The sequence below is a fragment of the Natrix helvetica genome (genome assembly GCF_964273705.1).
Source record: "Natrix helvetica genome assembly, chromosome: 2".
NCBI classification, from domain to species: domain Eukaryota; kingdom Metazoa; phylum Chordata; class Lepidosauria; order Squamata; family Natricidae; genus Natrix; species Natrix helvetica.
In genome coordinates this window covers 185,605,824-185,630,725 of record NC_138552.1, presented here as the reverse complement: position 1 = coordinate 185,630,725, position 24,902 = coordinate 185,605,824, and the positions used below count along the sequence as shown (strand labels likewise).

Sequence of the window (24,902 nt, the reverse complement as noted above, 5' to 3'; positions counted from 1 at the left end):
AATTACCTGAAATCTTGTGAGATCTCTCATTTCGGGACTCTTTCCCATGGCTTAAACCTCACGAGGATTGGTGATGTTGTGTCATGATAGATATTTTAAAATCCTATTAAATAATTTAATTTGGAGGAATGACATTAGTGCATTGCCAAGAGCAGATTTTCTAGGCTGGTATCGTTGGATGAGTTAAAATTACAATTCCCAGAATTCCCAGCCAGTCATTCATGGTTATTCTGGGTAGGAATTTTGAATTGAACTTTAAAACAAGATGGACAGCTTAGAATTCTCTAGAAATGTTGGTTTGTGACTTTTCCAATGGCATTTGTGTTTGCCTCTATTAGCTGATGGAACTGAGATCTCCAGGGGCTTGGAGACACCAAAGTGCCTAATGCTAGTTGGAACATTTCTGGAGGGTGCAGGGTTGGGGAAGGTTTCTACAGAGGAGGGAGAGAAAGAAAAAAGAATACACAAGCCTTTTCTATGGAACTTGGATTTCATTCACATCCCCCACACAATTATTAGTACCGAAGAAATTCAACAACCAGTGACATTTGGCAAGGATATAAAATGTGGGCTTGTCAAGGTTTATTCTGGAGCATTAGGACATCCGCATTCTCAACATTATGGAATCATGGCCACCTGGGGTGTGTGTGTGCAAACAAATGACATGTACGTCATGAAATATATACCATATTTTTCGGACTATAAGGTGCACCTCCCCCCCCCACTAAAAGAGCTTGGAAATGTTGCTGCATCTTATACACCAAATACAGCCATTTTGGGCCCTCTGAAGCCCCGCCCCCACATTTTGCAAAAATCGGGCCTTATTTCGCAAAAACAGAGAGGTTTTTTGCCTTCCCTCAACCCCCAGCAGCACTCTGCAGGCTTCAGCCAGGCTGGGGCAAGGCAAAAATGTCTCTTTTTTTGAGAAAAATAGCCTGTTTTTTGCAAAAATGGAGGCTTTTTTTTTGCCTTCCCTCAGCAGGCTTCAGCAGGGCTGGGGCAAGGCAAAAATGCCCATTTTTGCAAACAAAATGGAGGCTCTTTTGCCTTCCCTCAGCCTCCAGCAGCACTCTAGAGGCTTCAGCAGGGCTGGGGCAAAGCAAAAATGCCAGTTTTTTCAAAATACTCGTTTTTCACAAGAACAGAGGCTTTTTTTGCCTTCCTTCAGCCCCCAGCAGCACTCTGCAGGCTTCAGCAGGGCTGGGGCAAGGCAAAAACGGGGGCATTTTTGCCTTGCCCCAGATCTGCTGAAGCCTGCAGAGTACTGCTTGGGGCTGAGAGAAGGCAAAAACTTTTTTTCTTACTTACCTCTTTGAAATCTTGGTGCGTTTTATACACCGGTGCATCTTATAGTCCAAAAATACGGTATATTTGTATCAGATATCACAATATAAATCACATAATTAGGTTATTTACACAATATCATGCTATACATACTGTGTTTTTGATGTTATTTCGACTTGTAATAATGCCTATGAAAACACTGCTTGCTCCTGAATGCAACATAACTTATGTTTCAGACTTGTCCCAAACTGGTTGTTTATCAAAAAAAAGAGAGCCTTGGGCTGCATTAGTAGTGAAAGGATTAACTTTACTAAAGCCAGGTGGTTACAAGATAGAAAAAGGCAGATCTGAGCCTTGAATGTGAAAAGTGCCTACCAACTTTCCCCCTTTCCAGGTCCCCACCCCCCTGCAACTATTCCCTAGTGTCCAATTAAATTAAAAACAAATTGTTTTGGTAATGGTTCTGACATTTGGTGGGCTCAGTCATGTTCTGCATTGCATTCCCACGGTTGTGACCTTAGAGTCGGTTGGCCAATCACTCTGGTATCAGCGAAGCAGCAGTGAGGCGTAGCAGGATGGCAGCACTGACATTATGTTTCCCTGCTGTGCGTTGTTCAAAAACTAACAGGCATTAACATTACATGAAATGCATTTATTAAAACCTTCTTGTTAAGTTCAGACAATAGGCTCGGCCATGTTTTGTTTAATAAGGACTTATTGCAGGGGTGAAAACAGGTTCTGACAGGTTCTAGAGAACAAGTAGCAGACATTTTGAGTAGTTTGGAGAACAGGCAAATATCACCTCTGACTGGCCCCAGAGTGGGGTGGGAATGGAGATTTTGCAATATCCTTCCCCTGGAGTGGGCTGGGAATGGGAATTTTGCAGTATCCTTCCCCTGCCACACCCACCAAGCCAGAACCGCACAGAACCGCTCTTAAAAACTTTTTGAATTTCACCACTGACTTATTGGTTAACCATAACTGATTGTGTTCATACAAAATAGTCAGCTTTGAAACATGCTTTAAAATTTACAGAGGTTGAGTTCACACGCTATATTAAATCAAACCCAAAGAAACTTTATTACAGCTTAAAATAACATACAAACACAGTCATTGTATCAATGTAACCTAGTTATCTAGACTTCAAATTGTTTGGTATGGCTGGTCCCAGCCGACACAGTACAGTTGAAACAGTGGGTGGATTGTCATGTGTTATTCTATCCCACCAATTGTTGCTTCACTCCTACAGCTTCCAGTCCATCACCAGAAAGACAGGATGCCACAAGACCCAAAAGCAAAAATCCTTTGACCTGGACTGTTGATGACGTGGTATGGTTTGTTAAAGACGCAGATCCTCATGCTTTGGGACCTCACGTGGAACTTTTCAGGAAACATGTACGTAGAAGACTTTCTGTGATAAATGACAGGATCCAAATGTAACCTTCTAGCAAACTGCTTTGGTCTGTACTTGAACCAATGTAAATTGAGATTGAAACGGACAGCTGACAAAAATGAGTCAAAGTGAGTCTTTCTCCAGGCAAATAGAATTAATCTAGGCAGTGTTTGAAGATGGGTGAAGTTCAACTCCCGGAATTCCCCAGCCAGCATGGGGAATTCTGGGAGTTGAAGTCCATGCATCTTCAGGTAGCCAAGGTTGAGAAACACTGAATCTGGATCTCAGGCACAACTTGATGGCGCTCATATCTTAGAGAGCCTGAGGTGGGGCTTGGATGGATTCAGAGAGGATCTAAAGCTTGTTGTTAGTGCTACAGCTAAAGAGGGACCCCAGGGCCAGGCAGCCTGCTGCTGAGGGTCAATTGCAAGAGAACTGAATGGCAGAACCATCTTTTTGTGCACTCCCCAGAAATACCACTTCAGTCGTTGTGGGAAAAAGTCTGGTGAAGAGCTAGCTGCTAGACTAATGGGCTGACCTTGTTTGGCTTTGCGTTTTCAGTCAGAAGAGAATCCAATAACTAGGATTGCTAGCATTTTTTGTAGAATAACAATATCCTTTGTAAGAAAGATGAGAATTCAAAGATACATTGGTTTTAAATCCTCCCCCCCTGGCACTCACTCACCTCCTACTTATAATTCAGTCGGCTTCGCAGGGAAACCTACAAGAGGTCTAGTGGTTGATTAAAACTATCGGCATATTCAGCTCAATTATGCCTTTGAATTACTCATTTCTGAGCAATTGTTAACCTTCATAGCTAAACTGGATTAACAAGAAGACACCAGAGGTGAGAGACAAGTGATTACTCCATTAACCTTAACCACAGTTTTCAGCACGTTAAATCATTTTAAAATGTAGGTGCATCATTTAAACTGATGAACTGAATGCCGCTGACATTCCCAGCTCCTGACTTCCCTTCCTTGCATTCAGCTAATTTGGCTGTGACATGCCACCACTGTCCAATGAGAAGAATTATTCATTTGACTTGTCACAACAAAGAGAGATCAGCAATGTATATTCTGAAAGCAACATCTGTGACATCAACGCTGTATGTCTTAATTAAGGCATGCTTCATTACTCTTGGGATGGTTGATCTTCACCAGATCCTAAATCCTTTGCCAGCTGTGCCGATCTATGCACTTTCAAGGGAGTAGTTGGACAATAAAAGGAAAGTTTGGGCTGGATTTTGCGAATGTCCGGTGGGCTTCTCATGGGGGGCCGAATCATGAAAGACGCAGAGGCTGCTTTCTCGGGATGAGAGCCCAGATCTGACTCCGTGGCTCTCTTTTATTGGTTTCAATAGGGTGGGTGGATACACATTCATAAACAAGAAAACTACGTAATGAAAAGATACAATTTCATGTATGGAAAACTTCACATGTACATATATCATTGATTAGACAGTCAGAGATATCACCGTGACAGTAAGGGATGGAATGTTTATCTATGAGCCCCTTTTTTATGGGGGCCATAAATAAAAATGTTGTTTCGAGAAATTCCTTAGTGCCCTTGTTTACATCACACTCAGAAGTGTTAGACTTCATGGCACCAAATAAACAATTAATCCCACATAAATCAGAAGATCTGCAACATCACCTCTGTTTTTGTTTTGTTTTGCTTTGTTTTGTTTTTTTAAAATGCACTATGATATTCATCTGAAGGCACATTAATATATCTATGGCGTCCAGAGTCTATACCCTCCAATTCCTCTTTGCTGCTAAGCGTAAATTCGGGTTTCTGCAGCAGCTGGGGTGGTCCTCCGTTATTCACCGAGGTAATAACATTGATTTGCTGATGTTTTGGTATAAAACTCCTAGCCAGAGTAATTAAGGATGGAATACATTGAATAAAACAACAAGAACAAATTAATGTTTTTGGTTTAGCTAAAAAATAACAGGCTACTCGAGACCATAGCTGTAATGTGTATGTCTGTAGTAACCATTCCTTTATTCCCACATCTGGTTCTGCTAATTAGGTGAGCTTATAGGTGTCCAAGATAACCAATTACTGAGATCATGGTAGCTTTCTACGCATGTCTTTACATAAGGTTACCTCTAGCACAAATGATGACTAAATAACTTAAAACATTTCCCAACAGACCTGTGGGTAAAAGCTTTCCCACAAGGATCCTAGGGTATCAATTTTCAAATCAAAGGCCAAATTGTATAAAATATTGAATTGGTACTGGATAGTTCTGGATTCATCTGAAATATTAAAACAACACATTAATTACTAAAATAGACCAAATTACATACAACCACATTAATCTCAGAGTCACAATTGATGTCTGAAGTTGCTGTTTGGAAAGCAACACAGGAATTAACTAGCTAAAGCAAGATTGTGCTTCACTAATATTAACAGAAATGTAATTAAAAGTTTTGTGACCATATGTAAAAAAGCATCCTTGCAGAAGCCAAACATAAGCAAAGTGAAAAGAAATCTCCTCAAAGCTGTACAATTTAAAGCAGGTGAACTAATATGGAAACAGTGAGGCTTTTTACTTGAAGATATACAGTTAACTACTTTAGCACATGTTACATTTTCAGGAACTGCTACTATGGGAGTATACAAAGCAATTGCATCAGGGGGAGGATCATAAGCAATTAATCCTCAATGAAAGATAGTCTTATAATTCGAACCAATGAAGTGTTGAATTACTGCAGGCAAGATTCAAACAGGATCCAAGCATGTAGAAAGCAAATGTTTCATGTACAGTTCAAGTCAGTGTGTGTGATGTTAGTTGCACCCATAGATTTTTATTACAGTCACTGTTCAAATGAGTTTTTGGGTGAGATGACAGAACAAGTAAACATAAACAAATGATGACTAAGGACTTGGCAAAAATGGCAGTGCATTTGTTCCACGTGTCATTGTTTCAGCACTGCTTTGGTGGTTTTTGGTTTTTCACATCACTGGACAGCTGTTTTGGCAAGATCGTATTGGCCTCTGTGCTGTCTGTAAAGTCATCTTGGTCATCTCTGGAACTGGATTTGGGAACTGGTACCACAATATCCTTAGCTAGACAAACACCACGTGCTAGAATCCACAAAGACCTGTAGAAGCAAGCACAGCATATCCTCGTCCCCCTAGCGGGGGAGGCAAACAAACTTTTTAAATCTATTATGTTACCTATGCCAAATTAGCCAAATTGGGGTACACCATATTGTTAGGTACCCAAAATCCCTCCTTTTTCATTTGTTTGGAAAAACAGTCCTTAAAGGACCAATTAACACGTTCCACAATGGCTTAACTTGTGGAATTATAAGGAAAAAAAAAACCCCAAAATTAAAACAATGTTCCAATTAGTACAAGATTACAAAAAGCCAATAAAAAATAGGCCAGGCCATTATCAGTCTTTAAAAAGAAAAGTTTGCCCAAGGCAGTAAAAGCTGAAAAAAAAAGATGAGAAATAACATAATTAGCTGTTACTCCTCGTTAAAATGTAGCCAAAAAATACAAAAAGAGAAATGAATTGACTTCTAAGGAGCCAAAAAAAAAAAACATAGGTGACATCCATTTGCCATAATAATTAAAGGCCAAATCATGGGGATTAACTTCCTATCCCCAGAGGGGGATGCCCCAAAACACTGGGGGCAAGATGAAACAATTTGCTTGGCCTGGTTGAGTGGCATATGGCAAGATTGTGCCAGTCCCCAGGCAGTTTGATAAAAAAAGTTAATAAAAAAAAAATCTGAAGAAAAAACATAGTTTAAAAAAATACCTAGAAAATTAAAAATAAATTGACACACATAATAAAAGTCAGAAATGTAGTTTAAAAGCTTGTTGAAAAAAGATGTGAAAAGTTAAAATAGCAACAGACAATTTTTAGTGTTGCAAGAACAACAGTATTGCAAGGTAGGAAAAGAAAAGTTATTAAACACGCAAGCCAAAGACCTTCAGGCAAATGAGAAAAAATACAGACCACATAGTCAGTGAAAGGACACTGAAGAAAGAAGTTATTCTGAAAACAAAATTAAAAATCAGATTTTGGAATAGGAAAAATAATATTAATTAAATCAGTCCAATTTCTACAACAAACCCAAGGTGATTAATTCAACAACTGCCTAAAAAATAATAATAATGGCAAAACATTTGAAAACGGAGTCTTTTTGTCTTTAAAAAATATCAAAAGAATTAGCTGACAAGTTAGCAATCCACAAATGGAATGCTCAAAATCTCATTAATCTTTTCAACTGTGGCAAGGGCACGAAAAGGAGAAAAAAAATAAATCAAATAAAGAACTTTAAGTAAACTGGCAGACGCAGACGGATGAACCCAGACAAAGGTTCCCCAATAGCTGCCATAAATTAATTAGCAAAATACCTCCGTGTGCATTTAAACAAAGAAAAAGTTGGAGCAAAAAAAATTGTAACATTTCATGCAGTTATTTTTACTGGAACAATCTGCAATTCATACAATACAATACAATACAGTAACAGAGTTGGAAGGGACCCTAGAGGTCCTCCAATCCAACCCCCTGCCTAGGCAGGAAACCTATACCGTTTCAGACAAATAACCATTCAACATCCTCTCAAAAACCTCCAGTGTTGGGGCATTCACAACCCCTGGAGGCAAGCCGTTCCATTGACCAACTGCTCTAACTGTTAGGAAATATCTCCCCAGCTCCAAGCCATCTCTCTCCTTGACCAGCCTGACTCTCCGTGGCAATCCCTGAGACATTGGAACAATGTCATCATGTCTCCCCTACTCCTTCCAGTAAAAAATCATTTATTTATTTTTTAAAAGCCAATTAGGTTATATCTTTGGGGCTCCAATTAAAATATCCATATAATTATTTACCAAAGCCAATAAATAGCACTTATACAAAAAATTCAATTCTGCAACATAAATCTAAATTTTTTAAAAAACTAAATAAATATATAATCATATCTACCAGATCAAGATCGTTCCCAAGTCCAAGAAATGCCCTCCGGCATTCAAATGTAACATTTCCCTTTGCTAATTTCATCAAAAGCTTCATTCGAGCCTCAAAATTATCTCTCTGTTGTTTTCCTGCAACCCTAACCCTAACCACACAGGCTCTTCCAAAAAAAAAGGGGGGGAGGTGGGGGACAGGACAAACTCCTTCTAAAGAAAAGAAAGTGTGTGTGGGGGGGGGAAGGCAGCAGACATCCCGAAGAGGGGGAGGTGTGGGGAGGTAAGAAGCAGACTTACAGAGTCAAACTTTTCTTACGAAGCAGGAAAAGGAAGGATAGAAAAAAGCAATCCTTTAAACTAATTACTTCATGATCTTGTGGAATCAATTTAGGTGGAGAGACAGAAAACATATGTTTATTCCCCTCCTCTGTTGCTAATTGTTCCTCTAACAGTGGAGAAGCAGAAAAATTAACATCTCCATGAGGAGTTAAGAGACCAATTGAAGATGATTTTGGAAAAAGAATTTTTACTTGATAGATAACACTTTTGCAGGGGCTCTTTGTGTCTTGTGGAAATAAATTCCCAATCTTTTCCACATAGACATTTTTACAGAGCCCTTTTCCGGATTTCCAAATATAAAAAGGCCAAATTAAATTTACTTGGTTTTTGTAAAATCTTTCCATTATTCTTTTTAAAATAATAATTTAAACCTTGATTGGTTTACCAAGTTTTTGCAGGTCTCACCTGCTTCTTGGTTAACCTTCTTTCTTATACTCACGAGGGGATCCGTAGTCTTGCTTCAGACGGGATGTATGCATAGCCTCTTCCAGGCAGTGAGCAAAGAAAGTTCAAGGGACGTACAGCCTAAGCCATCACGTCGGGGGACGTATAGTCTCAGAACTATCACGTCGGGGTCACCAGTTGCGAATGTCCGGTGGGCTTCTCATGGGGGGCCGAATCATGAAAGACGCAGAGGCTGCTTTCTCGGGATGAGAGCCCAGATCTGACTCCGTGGCTCTCTTTTATTGGTTTCAATAGGGTGGGTGGATACACATTCATAAACAAGAAAACTACGTAATGAAAAGATACAATTTCATGTATGGAAAACTTCACATGTACATATATCATTGATTAGACAGTCAGAGATATCACCGTGACAGTAAGGGATGGAATGTTTATCTATGAGCCCCTTTTTTATGGGGGCCATAAATAAAAATGTTGTTTCGAGAAATTCCTTAGTGCCCTTGTTTACATCACACTCAGAAGTGTTAGACTTCATGGCACCAAATAAACAATTAATCCCACATAAATCAGAAGATCTGCAACAGGATTTAAATATTGGATGAATGTAACAGGCTTCCTTTGGTCACAGCTTAGGTTATGTAAACTCTGCCCGTATTGTTTCTAAGCCAGGATTTATAGCTTAGTATATTGCATAAACTCAATCGCTTGTGGTTTGTTCAACAAGCTGTACGTAAAACGAATTGTGCTTGGGTGTGCAAACAGAGTTAATGGGTACAGTTAAAAATCGAAGCCATCAGCTAAGTAACAAATAAGGAAGCCAACCCAAAAATTAGATTTTGATGCAACAGAATTCTCGCTGAGTTCTGGTTTGTGACCAAAAAATTAATACAGAAGGGAAAGTGCAGCTTTTGAATGAAGACAGATTTAACCTGTTCATTCAGAAATGGATCTGCCTCCTCTGATGAAGCATAGAACTGAAAGCATATGTATTTGTTAAGACCGAACTATCTTTGCAGGGATCATTTTAGCTTTATTTCCAATTAGTTTACCTTAATAGAGTGATTATACTGCTGGGCAGTATAAAGTTTGCCTTCTCAGTTGTTTTAAAAAACAGACCAAAAGGGGAGTTGGGGGGAAAGACATGGCAAAGCAATCCTTCCATTTCTGTTCAATTACCAAGCAGAATGTTTTACACTTTAAGAAGCTACAGCAAAGTCAGCCTTATGATTTAGAGCTTGTTTGCATTGGTTAGTGGGCTCTCTCGGAGAGCTTTACAGCACTCTTGAAATATTAAACCTGACAGTCGGTGTTCACAGGATTAGATTGTAATAAAGCAACGTGAAATGTTTCCAGTTGCTTTATACTTTTACAGCCTCACAGCAGAGTTTGAGAAGCCAGTGCATCTTATGAGCTCCGGTGGTAGTGGTGGGTTTCAAAGTTTTTTAGAACTTCTTCTGTAGGTGTGGCCTGCTTTGTGGGAGTGGCTTGCTGGCCATGTGACCAGGTGCGAGTGGCTTGCCAGCCATGTGACTGGGTGGGAGTGGCTTGGCAGTCATGGCCAACTTGAAAAATATGGTGAAACTCACTTAACAACACTCTTGCTTGGTAACCAAAATGCTCAGAAACTCTGGCATTTGAAGCACGCAAGTCTTAAAGCTGTCAAGTTACAAGACCCTTGCACCCCTAACCCTTTAGAAAAAAAAACCCCAGGGGTGTTCAAACTTGACAGCCTTAAGACTTGTGGACTTCAACTCCCAGAATTCCTCCTCTCGCTCTTCATCTTGATGATGTGCGGACGAGCAGGGGGAGGGAGCTGGAACTGGTTCTAAACGGCACTGTAGATTTGTGGAACCTCTTCTATAGAAGAGGTTAGAACTGGCAGGAACCCACCCCTGCTCCGGTGGCCATTATAAACAACCTCTGAAATGATTCATATAGTTCAGCTTTAGAACTAAACCATGCCTGTGATGAAAGAATATGTACTCAATCACTGCCTTGTGTGCTGTTTCTGCTTTACAAAATTCCCCGGAGCTTTTTATATTAACCCCAGCTTGCTGGATGTTATTTAGCCGTACTTTGGACTGCAACACACCCTAGCTTTTCTAGTTGATGCAATATACCTGTGATGGCGAACCTATGGCACCTGTGCCACAGGTGGCATGTGGAGCCCCCTCTGCGGGCACGTGAGCTGTCACCCTAGCTCAGCTCCACTGCGCTTATGTGTGTGTTACCTGCCGGCCAGATGATTTTTGGATCTCTGCCGCATGCAGGAGACCATTTTTGTTTCCAAGAGGCTGCCGGGAGGCCTGCTAAGCCCAAAACAGAGCACAGGGGGGGGGGAGCACACGGTCTGTGTGTGTGTCATGTGCATATTGCATTATGGGTGTAGGCACGCGCACATGCATTGTCACGCACACACACGTGCTTTCGGCATGCAACGACACAAAGGTTAGACATCACTGCAATATACTCTTCATGAAGGCGATCCCAGCAAGTAAATCATGGAGAGAAGCATCTGAGGAATACATTCTCTTTACAAGAAATGTGGGGTTTTAGGGCAACGCATGATCCTCTTGATTGGGTGAACTTATTTCTGCCTCTGTGCTTGGGCTCTGGAACTAGCTGGTAAGGGCCCCTTGTCCTCCCTGTTTTTACTAGGGGTTGCAATCTCCCATTTCACAAGGAGCACAATTTTCACGCTGTGAATATTGTCCTCAAATTCTTTCTATTTTATTAGAAGCTACTCAGCTATCTTATTGTTACTCGCCAGGCATGTTTTGTGTCTGGTGACAACCATGAGACTTGAACTGAAGTCTCCATCCCTTTTTATCTGATTTCAGACACAGAACATATAAAAAGGGGACAGAGGTTCAGTAGGGCAGCCAAGGTTGTCATCTTGACTTTTTTTGACCTCTCCTGCAGAGATCATGTAAGAGGCAACTTTTATAGTTCATATTTGAACTGTTTCACGTTAGGGCATTCGTTAAAGTCCTTTCCTTTGCAGTTCATAGTCATCTGACTATGAGCATAAGAGCCGTGGTGGCGCAGTGGTCAGAATGCAGTATTGCAGGCTAAATCTGCTGGCTGCCAGGAGTTCAACTCTGACCGGGTCAAGGTTGACTCAGCCTTCCATCCTTCCGAGGTTGGTAAGATGAGGACCCTGTTTGATGGGGGAAATATACTGACTGTATAAACTGTTTAGAGATGGCTATAAAACACTATGAAGTGGTATATAAACCTAAGTGCCATTGCTATCGGGGGCTCGTAGAAGTTCCCACCCCTGTTGCCTGATTTGTTAGTTTGTAGTTGCTGCTGCTGTTGTGAAAGATCATATTTCCTTGTGACTATGTAGTACTCCAAGAACAGACATCTGACACTGGCTCTGAACTCAGAGGACTTAATGAAGCTGGACCATCAAGAAAATCAACAGCTGCTTCTGAAATTTGACTTCAGCTTAGGCTTATGCTCAAATGTTTAGTGCTTCTCTCTTCATGGTGGTGGTGTTTCATTATTCAGTGATCTGGTTATTACTTTTGTGTTCATTTACATATTTATGGAAGGCATTTTAATGTTGTATACTGCCAGATGTTGCATTGCATGGCAGGTTTCATGAACGTATTTTAAATAAATAAATTCACCAGCACTTCAGTTAAATAGATCCAATTCTGGAATAGTAGAACATTTGGGAATTGAGGTCCTACTTTGTTGAATTTCTCAAAAATGTTTGGTATCGTCAGAGGCATGCAGGCCAATTCTTTCTACAGCTTTGCAGCAAATTGTTTTATTTCTTCTGCAAACACAGTTCCAAATTATGATTTATGCTTTTCATTCCATCTTCTGTCTTTCTTTTCGTATTAGGAGATTGATGGCAATGCTCTCTTGCTACTGAAAAGCGACATGATCATGAAATATTTGGGTCTGAAGCTGGGACCGGCACTCAAACTCTGTTATCACATCGATAAATTGAAACAAGCCAAGTTCTGATGCTTTTTTAAAAGACCAAACAATTCCAATATAAATCAAGGAAGTAGATGAAAGGTAACAAGTTGCCTTATGGAAAAATAATCCATTTTCAAGCTGCTTCTCCTCTGTTTTGTACTGAGAACTTGGCCTTTCTAAAAGTTTTCATCTTCACCATTTTAATTCAAAGAAGGCGGGTGGGTGGTTGTGTGTTGCTGATTTGTGTGAATACTTTTCCCAAAAAGTATACAATTATAATTATTTTGTATTATCCATATTGTTATTGTTAATATTATTATTATTAAGTCCTATTTTTGTAATCATAAAAGAAAAATTGTACACCAAAAGATCTCCCCTACTTTTTAGAAAAGAAGAAATTTGAAAAGCTTTTTTCTGGGCTGCTTCACTTAAGTCTGGCCATTGCATCTGGCCATATCAGGTGACTTGTCTTATGAATTTGCTATCAGAGTCAAAGCACTCTCATATCACCTCAAACAGAGAGGTTTTTAATTGGAATCAATGAATGCATTTAGCTGCCAGTCATCAATTGTAGTCTAGCAACATTCATGCATCTGCGAACAAACTCCTAATCTAATTCTTTTGTGTAACCACACATGCATTCCTTTAACAGGAGACCCGTCTATATTTTGCCCAGTGACCTGGGAGGATCACAGAATATTCTGGGAATATGAAGATAAAAATTGTGCATTTGCTTGGACATACACTGTGAATTTAATCATGTTTTCATGGCATTCAGCCTGTAAACCGACTGAACAGCTAACTGTATGCTGTTCTCCAGGTTTCTCCTTGCTGCCCTGAATCATATGCTTTCCTACATAGTCATCAGCATGAAGGTCTCAGTAATGTGATTTTGGATATCCAGGAGCATATTGGCAACAGACTGTTTTATAACATGATAAGTATACAATATGATACCATTTGAAAACAATGAGGAAATATCCCTTCTCTAGTTTGCCCCCGAAGTCTAGGACGTAATGTAGAAACCCACCGTTTCTTTAACTCTTGGCTGCACAAGCTCTACTCTAGAAGAAAAGTCATGGCCAAACATTCATAGTTCATAGAACTGCTCCATACTCTTTGAAAATGTTATGTGACAATTGTTAATATCACTGGAATGAAAGTCATGTTAATTTACTTAGTCATTCTTTAGTGGTTTAGCTGGCTTACCAAAGCTGTCCTGAATGTGCAGAGAATGTGCAGAGAAACAGACGGCCAGGAGCAAGAGATCACATATCTCCCAAAGCTTTGAAGTGAATAACATCTGACTGCTTCAAGCTTGAAGTAACTCAAGGAAAGTATATTTTTTGGCAACTTGTAATAGAAAGATTGCTTCTTGTTGGCCAGGAACCATTACCAGTGACTGGTTAGCTGTCAAATTTGTGGAGTGTAATCCACTCTGAGCCATATTTCGTACCCAACTTTGATGTGATTTGGTTAATTAAAATAATAGCGCAGTTACTTATTTGATGCATGCACAGTGATCATAGGTTGATTAGCTAAGAACCAGAAAATCTACAAATTTGTATCCAATTAACTGAAGATATTATGTTATACTATGGTATTATGGGAAATCTGTCCCGTGGTTTGCACTATTTTGAAAACTTGAATTATTTCAGTAGAAACAGGAATATATTTCTCTCTCTTATCTCAAGTATCCTGTTTTGTCACAAGAGGATTTCATGTTAATCAACTCCAGTCTTGAGCTGTGATAGCATCATTGCACTCTAAAGAACAACTTTCCCTTGAGTGGTATCTCACCTTTAATCAAATATGGGCTTATAGCTTCTACTCTAATGAGACATTCCTGCTGCAGATGGTACTTCTACTTTTCACATGTAGAAGACAGTTTTGATATCAGAACAGCAAATGAGAATCCTATGGTCAGGAGTTTTGGTTAGGAAGCTTACAAACGAAACAAATGGCTTGACTAACAATTTTCCTTCATGATCTGGTTCTCTTCTGCAAATATTGTGTATTTGGAATGGGGGGAGGGGACTCACACAGATAATGCATCAGGAAGAAAGATAAAATAATTAAACGCTACACTGTAGACTTACAAGGATGTTCACTCTAGAAGAAACATACATTAGCATTAATTTTATCTTGTGGCTGAAATTACAAAAATTGCATTAATTCTCAACAGATGTATTATCCTATACAGTTATACTACATATCTGCCATTATTCCATCTACATGGTACATCTGATAAGCCGTGGGTGAGAACAAGATCTTTTAAGTGATAAATTGGAAAAGTTGAATAATACCTTGTTTTTCTCGGTTTAAAAATTGTGTGTAAGTACTGTACACCTCAGAGAAAAAAAAAGATAGCTTTGTTTTGCCCTAATATTGGGAATGTATTGGGAATATATATTGGGAATACGTACATTACAGCTATTCTAACTTTTTTGTTTAGATTAACACAATCTCATATACCCTGGAAATATTCAGAGTATTGGTGTCCAAAAATAGAACAGATACATATATTCTTATTGTTATTAACTTGAATAACTTTACATCTTGTTGCTGCAAGGCTTGGACCTTTCTACATGCATCAGATGTTTCACAGATAGAGAAAGAGGCCACTTGGAGCTTGTCACATGCACATCATCAGCATATCCACAACTACTGGTCCTTAGAGGTCCATAACTTGGCATCCTGTTAGCATAATTGCAGGATGGGTCCCACAGGAGCCTCCTACATGCAAACGAGCAGTTGTCTTTCACAACCGTCTTATTATGTCTAGATCACCTTCTCATTAGACTGGAGGTATATATACATATCTTGATCTCTAGGGGTTTAAACTATTTTTGTAAGCACATTTAAATCAGGTCAAGTCCTCTGAGGTTTGGTCAATTAAACTGAAATACATATGTGAATAAGCTTAACAGTGTATCCAATAGCTGAAGAAGTTAGTCCTTGAGCTCTGAGGTAGCATAGAGGATTAATTCTTTTAACTTGAAAATTTGGGAACACCCGAACAAGATATTTGTACAGTTAAGCACAATTCTAGCTTTTTAGGACAAAGGGGTTCTGTTTCATCTGAGTGTATATAGAGTTGAATATAACTGTACTGTTGAATTCTGCAAATCCCATGACAATCTTGTCTCATTCTTACTCCTCTTTGGGGACATGGTTTTGTCCTTTAAGTGCAATTCTTTGTTCTGTTTCATGGAAATAACCATATGTAAATATTGTTCCCCTTCAACCAGCATTCAATTTTCATTAAGATGTCTCCCATTTTGATGAATCCTTGTGATTTTTTTTTATTAACCAAGATATCTGCCTCATTATGTTAGCTTATCCAACATTAAAAGGCTGTATATTGGTTCCTCTGAATTTAGATTTTATTTCCTTTTTTTTTCAACCAACGAATGACTCACAAGTCTGAGCTGCACCACAAAACCACTCTTATGGATCTGTTACCATTTACTCATAGCTCACAGTGGCTGCCAGAGGTACAGCCTTTCCCACCTATTGTGTCACTGTACAATTCTGTGCATGCTTATTTGAAAATAAAGTCTATTGAGCCGAGGGGAGTAAGTTCTGAAGAAATATGGATTGGATTTCTGTGCATGAACCTAGCGTATAAAATGACTACCTCTGTAAGTACACATGGGGCAGTGTCATTTAGATGCCCTTAAAATAAGAAAAATGGAGATGCACATAATATCATAAGCTGGATTTATGGCTTGGACACTCAGTCATTAGTAATAGAAGGTGGGAGAGAATTGTGTAGATGTTGATGCAGTAATTAAGGTGGCTTAACTTTAAGATGGATGCAGCTGAAAATAACCCAGGTTCACATATCTCCATAAGGCATGCTTTTTTTCTTAATCAGGGCTTGTTGAATAAATTATCAACCATGCACATGGCTTGATTCACACAAAATGCTAAGAAAAATAATCTAGGAAATCACCCTGCTGGACCCAACTATGGACAGATATTTTTTACAATTACACATTATCAGACTTTGGTGTATTTGATTCCCTTGCCTTCTGGAGCAGGAGTGACATTGCAGATAGTCCTTAACTTACAATCATTCATTTAGTGACTGTTCAAGGTTATAGCCAGACTGGAAAAAGAGACTTATTGTTAGCGTTCTAAATACCATGCAGAATTAAATCATTGTCCAAGGCAAAGTTATCCTTAAAGGTCCAATTTATTCTACAGGCAAGTTAGCACGTCTATGGAAAATTCCAACTCTGATGTACATCCTGGAATTCCACCCAGTTGAAAGTTCATGATCTATCCCCACACCCACAAATCCATCACATGTTCCAATCATCATCTTCCACGCTGGCATCTACACCCCTCTGCTTCCTGTCAGGTGTCGAGGTGCGGAGACAAAAGATGACCTTGAGCTTCTATAAAAGAATGTCAACAATAAATCCCACAATCCTACTCCTTTCTATTCCCCCCTCCCAACTACTACACTAATGAACCACATAGAAAATTATTAAAAAGTGTGGCAGGCCAAAGATCCTAAAAAGAACATAACTACAGGCCTGACACTTATATCTGGTCCTCGCATTTACAACTGTCACAGAATCCCATGGTCTTGTGATCAAAATTCAGGAACAGGGCAACTGGGTTATATTTATGACAGATGCAGCATCCTGGGGTCATGTGATCACATTTGCAACATTCCCAGCCAGCTTCAGACAAGCAAAGTCAATGGGGGAAACTGGATCTGCTAAATGACCAGGTAATTCACTTAACAACTACAGTAATTAGCTTCACTGTGCAACAAAGGCTCGTAAAAATCCGGAATGACTCCCTTACTAAACAACACCTTGTTTAGTAATGGAAATTTTGGTCCCAATTGCCATTGTAAGTCAAGGACCACCTGTACTGCAATTATCCCTAAAGCAGAAGATGGTATTATGTATGTGTTTACTGATCAGTTCATTAGTCCTGTTCCACCGAAGTGAGCAAATTTATTCAGACTATCCATTCATTGGTGGCTCTTGAATGCAAAACAAAGGAAATACACCAGGCTACACTTCTATTAACACAAGTGAAACCTGAATAACTGAGCTTTCTTTGAATTGGTATAAATTGTAATACAGAATAAAATAATGTTCCATTAAATGCATTAAGGAGTGGCAAAGGGGACATATTCTGTCTATATTGCCCGCATCAAGATGGTTTAACTGTGTTTGCAGGTGAGTAGCTCCTGTTTAGTACCCATGTTTCCCCAAAAATAAGACAGGGTCTTATTTTCTTTTAATCCCCGAAATATGTGCTTGGCCTTATTTTCGGGGAGATCTTTTTATTTTTGAGCTGCAGAAGGCAGCAAGCATGGTCACCTCATGGCTGCTGCTGTGTTGCAATATTTTCAGGGAGGGCTTATTTTTGGGGGAGGGCTTATTTTAGTGTATGCACCCAAAAGCCCGATTGGGCTTATTATCAAGGGAGGTCTTATTTTTAGGGAAACAGGGTAGTTCTCAAGAGTGAAAAGCATCTATCGTGCTTTCCCTTTGAGAGCTTTTACTGCCAGGCTAAACTTCCCCATTTTTAATATAAAATTCTGATTTTCTACAGATAGCAATTAGACTTATATACCACTCCATTGTGCTTTATACCACTCTTTGAATGGTTTTCAGAGTCAGCGTATTGCCCCCAACAATTTGGATCCTCATTTTACCAAATCTTGGCAGGCTGGAAGGCAGAGTCAACCTTGAGCCAGTCAGGATCAAACTGCTGGCAGTCAGCAGAGTTAATCTACAATATTGCATTCTAACCACGGTGCCACCACAGCTCTTTAAGATATCTAAATTTTAAAAACTTTGTGAAAATGGGTGCAACAATGAGAGTGTGAAGATGATTTTATGCTTTTGTACTAAAGGAGGAAATATAAAAAGGAAGGTTTTAATGAAGAATTGCTAGCATGTGCCATGTTCCTGCATGTTATGAATGGAAAAACATTTTAGGAGCCTGAACATCTATAAACAATATAGCAATTATCTTAGTTCCTCCCCATTCTCCTTGTGAATGGTGTCAAAGGCATTTGTTTAGTTGTTAGATATGCTTGTCAGACCACTTCTTGCGAACGAATGGTGCTGAAATGTCAGGAAATTCTTGTCTTTCCTTTTTAAATTAGCTGCTGTTTCAGACACAGGCTGTTTGCTGCTCATTCCTTCCCTTTACTCCAAACTACAGACATCAATCAAGGCATGTTTTGATGTCTTCCAAACAGGTATGGATCACAGGTTTGTGTTCTCCGGTGCAATTAATTTCATCAGTCTAGATTTCATTTGGTTTTTATTGGGAGAACTCTGCTGTAGCCAAAGTCCTTGTTTGTGACAAGTTTTAAAGACATCTTACTTCCCACAGAATTTTGTTGCCAAGCCATGGGGAGGAATATATCATTTGTGATGCCACTGCAGTGCCAGTTAACTGAATTATTTCCCATCTTTTCATAGTTTGGGCTGTTTGTTTTATTGAAATCAGGAAAATAAATGCCTGGTTTTGAACTTCCCAACCAGGATTTATGGACTACCTGGGCAGCAGTACTGTAAAGGGTAGTTGCCACATGCCCACAAATGTCTACAGGCATTGGTGCTCTCCGTGGTACTTCTGCTGTGTCTGCCAAACACCATCCCCACTCATATTTTACTTTTACTCAGGCTATTTTAATGATAAGGCATTAAATGAGAGGCCAGCAAATGATAAAACAGCACCAGCTTTAAGCATCAGTATTTAATTCCAAGAAAGAGGGGAGGCCTTCTTCAAAACATAAAAAGGAATGAATGAATGAATTAATGAATGAATAGATGGAGGCTACTTGAATGCTTTTTTCAACAATCACTATATCAAGGCCTGACCTTTGCATGTTCACTTCAACCTGCGCCTTAGTGCAAAGACTCTGTAGCATAATTTGCAACAATATAAACAATGTAACAATAAATAACAACATAGATAAATGAGGGATTCCAATGTTATGCATTTTTTTAAAAAAAAATTCTCTTGCTTTTCTACTTAGTAAAAATAAAAAAGAAGGGGAGGGGATAGAAAAATCATTAATTGGAGCAGCCCAATAATTTGTTTGGACCTGGGAAACTAGAACAGGTACAGATAGTCACTTAACAACCACAATTGAGCCTGGATTTTCCATAATAAGTCATTGTAGTCATTAACAAGTCACTCTGTGACCTGATTTGATTTTATGATTGTTTTTATGATGGTTGGAAAGCAAGTCACCCTGGTTAAGCAAAACATGTGGTCCTTAAGTAAACCCATTTTCCCAGATGGGCAAGTTTTTTTGCTAGATGCATGCAAAAAATGTTGGTCAATCATGGTCAAGTGACTGTGGGATGCTGCAACCAGTGATAAATGCTAGCTAGTTGCTGAGAATCTGAAATGTGATTCCATGTCCACACAGAAGGTGCAGCTGTTGTAACTTGGAGGATGGGTCATAAGTAACTTTTGGGTTGTGTGTGTCATAATTTCAAACATTTGTTAAGCAAGGGCTACCCATAATGGGGAACAACTTCACCATCATCCAGTTCTGTAAACGGATGTCTTGAGATTGTCCATATCCACCCTAGCAACCATTACACCCAACCTGGTCTAATCCAAATGTTCCTACAGTTCATATTTGACAGTACTGCTTTTACGGTTTTTAAATTTTGCAAAAATCTTTGGGATTATTAACATTCCAGTGCAGGGATGAAGATACCATGGCCCTCTTTTTTATTGCTGAAAACATTTAACAGCAGTGGACAAATGGATTGAGGTTGTTGAGAATTGGAGATTGGCAAAAAGTAGGAGACCACGGGTTCTCAAGGGAAATTTAAAATTGATTGATTTTGATAAAATTGATCTGCTCAAAGCATGACTAGACCCAACCCAAGTGAATTTATTTACAAATCACATTAAGCCGGGATAATGGGCTAAACTGAATATAGGGTGAAGTTAAAGTGGGAGAGAATGTGTGGGCTGGATTGGGAGAAAGTAGCTGTGGTGCCAAGTTATTTGGTTTTTGGATTATTGTTTGGGGTTTAAGTGTGTATTTGTGGGTTTTGTTCTTGATCATAACCTGCCCAGAATTTGGTTGAAGATGGGAGACTATAAAATTCTTTGAAATAAATAAATCTTAGCATCACAAATGGAATATCCTAACTAGGACTGTAAATGCAGTAACCTCCAAGTGTAAGACCAACATACATAAATCCACAGACTGGTGGAGGGGAAGGCAAAAAATAAGAATACGCACAAATACTTCAGATTTCTTTTTGCGTGTTGCTGCTGGATTGTACTCAACTGTTTGTGGGCAATTAGCTTTCTTATTTTTGGAAACTAGACACTTCTCCTCTCTTCCCACCACTTTTATTCATTGCTGTAAGTTAAATATTATGGAAACAAGTCTGCTTATTATTTGCTTTGTAAGATTTGTGCTAATGCTAATAAGCAGCAGCTGTGAAGCATTTCCTCACAAATGGTTTTTAGGCTGTGGTTCTATTAACACACATGTTCTGAGAAAGTATGAAAAATGCCACAGTGCCCCTTCTTCCCCCCCCTCTCCCCACATGACACAGCATGAATTCCAATTTGATTCAAAATTCAGTTGGAGTTAAGAAATACATTAGAGATAGGTGCCTAATGCTTGTTACTCTTAGGATTCCTTGCCTCTATTGCACAAAATAATGGTTTCCCCCGCTTCCACATTAAGGAATGTAGCAATGGTGGGTTTCAAATAATTCCACCATCGGTTCATTACCATGCATGCACATGTGCATGGTTACCACGCATGCACACGGCTAGTGCATATGCACACGGTTCTGGGCAGGTAGGGTGAGCAGCGAGCCAGCGGGCGAGCAGGCCGGGGCAGGGCCAGCCAGAGGTGGTATTTGCCGATTCTCTGAACTACTCAAAATTTCCGCTACCAGTTCGCCCCAACCAGTCCGAACTGGCTGAATACCACCTCTGGAATGTAGTCAGAATAGTTTTTGCTGCCTCAAAATTGTGGCCCGGAATGTTATCTGTCCTTTCTTCTTTTTCTTCTGTCCAAATATTTGGAATCACCCAGTGATATTCAAAAGCAACATTTTTGTTATCCAATTCATAGCGCTGCATCAGCCTAGAATTCCAGCTTTCTAATGAGACAGAATTCAATGCCAGTACTTTAAAGAAAATTGTATACAAAACGTTTGTATAGATCAGTGTTTTTCAACCACTGTTCCACGGCACACTAGTGTGCCGCGAGATGTTGTCTGGTGTGTCGTGGGAAAAATTGAAAAATTCGAAAGATTTAAAAAAAATGTCAAATTTTGTAATAATAAAAGTAAGGGCTCGCCTCTTGCACACGGGCGTTCCGATCAGATCCGCCTGGCGGGGATGAGAAGCGAGGAGGCAGAAAAAGAAACGGAGGCTAAGGAGCTTTCCCCCCGCCTCCTCCCAGCAAAAATCTAACCAGGGAGCTGCGCGGGCAGTAGCAAATTAGCCGATCACGCCGCGTGATCAGCTAATTTGCTACTGCCCGCCGGCTCCCTGATAAGATTTTTGCGGGGGGGAGAAGCTCCTTGCCTCCGTCTCTTTTTCTCCCTCCTCGCTTCTTGGGGCTCCACCAATGGGGGAGCAAGGCCTGCCCAGCGCCAGGCTTTGGGCTAACACAGAGGTCTGCAAAGGTGGCTGTTTTAAGACTGGTGGACTTCAATTCTCAGAATTCTGGGAGTTGAAGTCCACGAGTCTTAAGAGCCAATTTTGCAGATTCCTGCCTGGGCTAATATGATTGATGCCCTTGGTGGACTTCAACTCTCAGAATTCTGGGAGTTGAAGTCCACCAGTCTTAAGAGCCAATTTTGCAGATCCCTGCCTGGGCTAATATGATTGATGCCCTTGGTGGACTTCAACTCTCAGAATTCTGGGAGTTGAAGTCCACAAGTCTTCAAGCTGTCAGGTTTGAAGACCCCTTGGTTTTTTTTTTATATATGTATGTTTATATATGTCTTAGTGTACGCCGCCCCGAGTCCTGCCCGGAAAGGGAGCGGCTAATAAATCCAAATTTATTATTATTATTATTTTTTCCTAAAGGGTTAGGGATGCAAGGATCTTGTAACTTGACAGCTTTAAGACTTGCGTGCTTCAAATGCCATAAAACTACTATAAAAACTAAATACAGAGAGAGACTGAGAGCTGTTGACGAAGAGCTACGTGTGTGTCTTTCTTCGATTCCAGCCAGAATATCAGCTTTGTGTTCAGCCAAACAGGCCCAGGTTGCACACTGAATAAAGTATTTTATAATTTTTCATATTTCTGTTTACTTACTATTTCATAATAAAGTAATTATAAAATACTTTCTTTGTGTTTATTTGATTCCTATTCAAGAGAATTACTTTATATATAGTCAATATAGGTACAGAGTTAAATTTTTTAACATTTTCTAATGGCGGTGTGCCTCGTGATTTTTTTCATGAAACAAGTGTGCCTTTGCCCAAAAAAGGTTGAAAAACACTGGTATAGATGATTGGTAGATATAAGATGCAACATTCAGTGCCATCACTTCTTCCGATGTACAGGTAGTCCCCAACTTACAACAACTCATTTAGTGACCATTCAAAGTTACAATGGCACTGAAAAAAGTGACTTATGACCATTTTCCACACTTAAACCATTGCAGCATCCCCATAGTCATGTGATCAAAATTCAGATTGACTCATATTTGACAGATCAAGGTGTCCCGGGATCATGTGACTACCTTGTGATTTTTACAAACCACATAGATTTTTCTTATGATGATCTGTCCCTAACTTGGTCCTTCATATCTTCCTATAGTGCACCTATTGCCACTGTAACTGGGTCCATCCACCTAGCTGTTGGTTGTCTTTCGCCTTCTCCTTTTCCTTCTTCTTCCATTTTTTCCCAACATTAGAACCTTCTCAGGAGACTGAGGTCTTTGCATAAGTTGCCCTAGTTATGACAATTTGAGTGCGATGATTTCAATTGCTATCATTGTTATCAAATGAGAACTCTGAATTGATTTGCTGTACAATACATTTGTGGTTTTTTTCTTGACTATCTATGGTACTCTCATGAGCCTTGGCCAACATCGAGGTTCAAAAGAGTCATTGCCTTTTTTTCTATCTTGCTTTTTCAAAGTCCAACTTTTTTTCCTGTACTTATTTTAATTCATAGGTAAGTTGTGGGTTTATAGTTGAATAATTTATAAAAAATCATCATTGCTGAATTCTTCCAGATGGGAAAAATAACGTACAACGTATTGGGGAAATTTTGATAGCATCTGTTTGAACATTAATTCCGTAGAATATGAGTACACTTCCTCATGTCTTCCAAATCTGTGTGTACACTCATCCAGATTTTCTATTAGTAGAATTATATGTCGAATGATGAAAAGAAATGCAGTCAAAAACTTTTTTCACACATGCATTTTCTCTTAGAAACAGATTTATAACTTAACAAACCTTTTCTTCTACTGAAAAGGAGTGGTGTAGTTCCTTTGCACTTTAAAAAACATTTAAAAGTGCAATATTTAAGGACTGACAATACTGTGCTTAGTAATGTACACTCATGCAGAAGTGATTGCACAAACACCATAGATATTCTTCATATATTTCTAGACATTTCATTGGTGTCTATCAGTGGTGGGTTGCCAATATTTTTACTACCGGTTCGGGCGTGTTTGCATGCACGACACTTCTGTGCACAGAAGCATCTGGATGGGTGGGCAGAGCTTCCTACCACCACTACTACCGGTTCACCCGATCCAGGCCGAACCAGGAGCAACCCACCTCTGGTGTCTATATTCTCGGGTTGTTATATATTGTAAAACATTGAAATCTAGATGACATTTAACAAAAATATTTATTTATCAGCTTAAATCAGTGGTTCTCAACCTGTGGGTCGGGCCCCTTTGGGGGTTGAATGACCCTTTCGATGGTCTTAGGAACCGAGCCACCAATTTTATGGTTGGGGGTCACCACAACACAAGGAACTGTATTAAAGGGTCGCAGCATTGGAAAGGTTGAGAACCACTGGCTTAAATAAACCCTCCAACTGAAATGTAACAAGAAAGCAATAGCATAAAAAAGACAGCAACAATCAAAATATTAAAATGTAGGAGGAAAAGTTGGTTAAAAGAATACATTCAAATGATTTACTCAGAGCTTTCCTAAAAGGGAAGTCCTTTAGAAGAAAATACATTCGATTTGTTCTGTATGTTCCCCACCCACTCCCCCTTTTCTGTTATCTTGTCTTTTTGTTACTTTGCTCAGGGTCAGTTGGAGCCAGGTGTACTTTAAATAAATAAATAATGACCCATAACTTAGTGTGGCTCCCCAATGCACCTACAGTCTCCCATCCTGACCCAACTAGTCAAGGAAATGCATTATGAATTCTTCTTCATTTCTTGACTTTATTTTCTGCACCGGATGCAAAGTAACTGTAACTGGTGATCCCCTCTGCCACTGATCAGTATTCAGAGGCAGCATCAATCGGATCATTAGATGTTGTGGGAGAGGGAGTATTAGGAAAGGCCTGTGGACAGCAAGCAAATGCTAAATACTGTATATGTATTGTATGCCATTGCCCTGAAATCTTGACT

The 24,902-nt window shown here is 39.5% G+C and overlaps 1 protein-coding gene across 1 annotated transcript in view; it reads left to right on the top strand.

The window, feature by feature from the left end:
- Nucleotides 1–12,623, top strand: part of SCML4 (Scm polycomb group protein like 4) — a 47,630-nt gene extending 35,007 nt beyond the window's left edge. Inside the window, exons 6-7 of the mRNA XM_081940027.1 lie at nucleotides 2,534–2,679; nucleotides 12,218–12,623. Coding sequence (XP_081796153.1) covers nucleotides 2,534–2,679; nucleotides 12,218–12,343 — 272 coding nt within the window. The 3' untranslated portion in view covers nucleotides 12,344–12,623. The remainder of the gene's footprint in view (nucleotides 1–2,533; nucleotides 2,680–12,217) is intronic.
- Nucleotides 12,624–24,902: the final 12,279 nt, after the last annotated feature.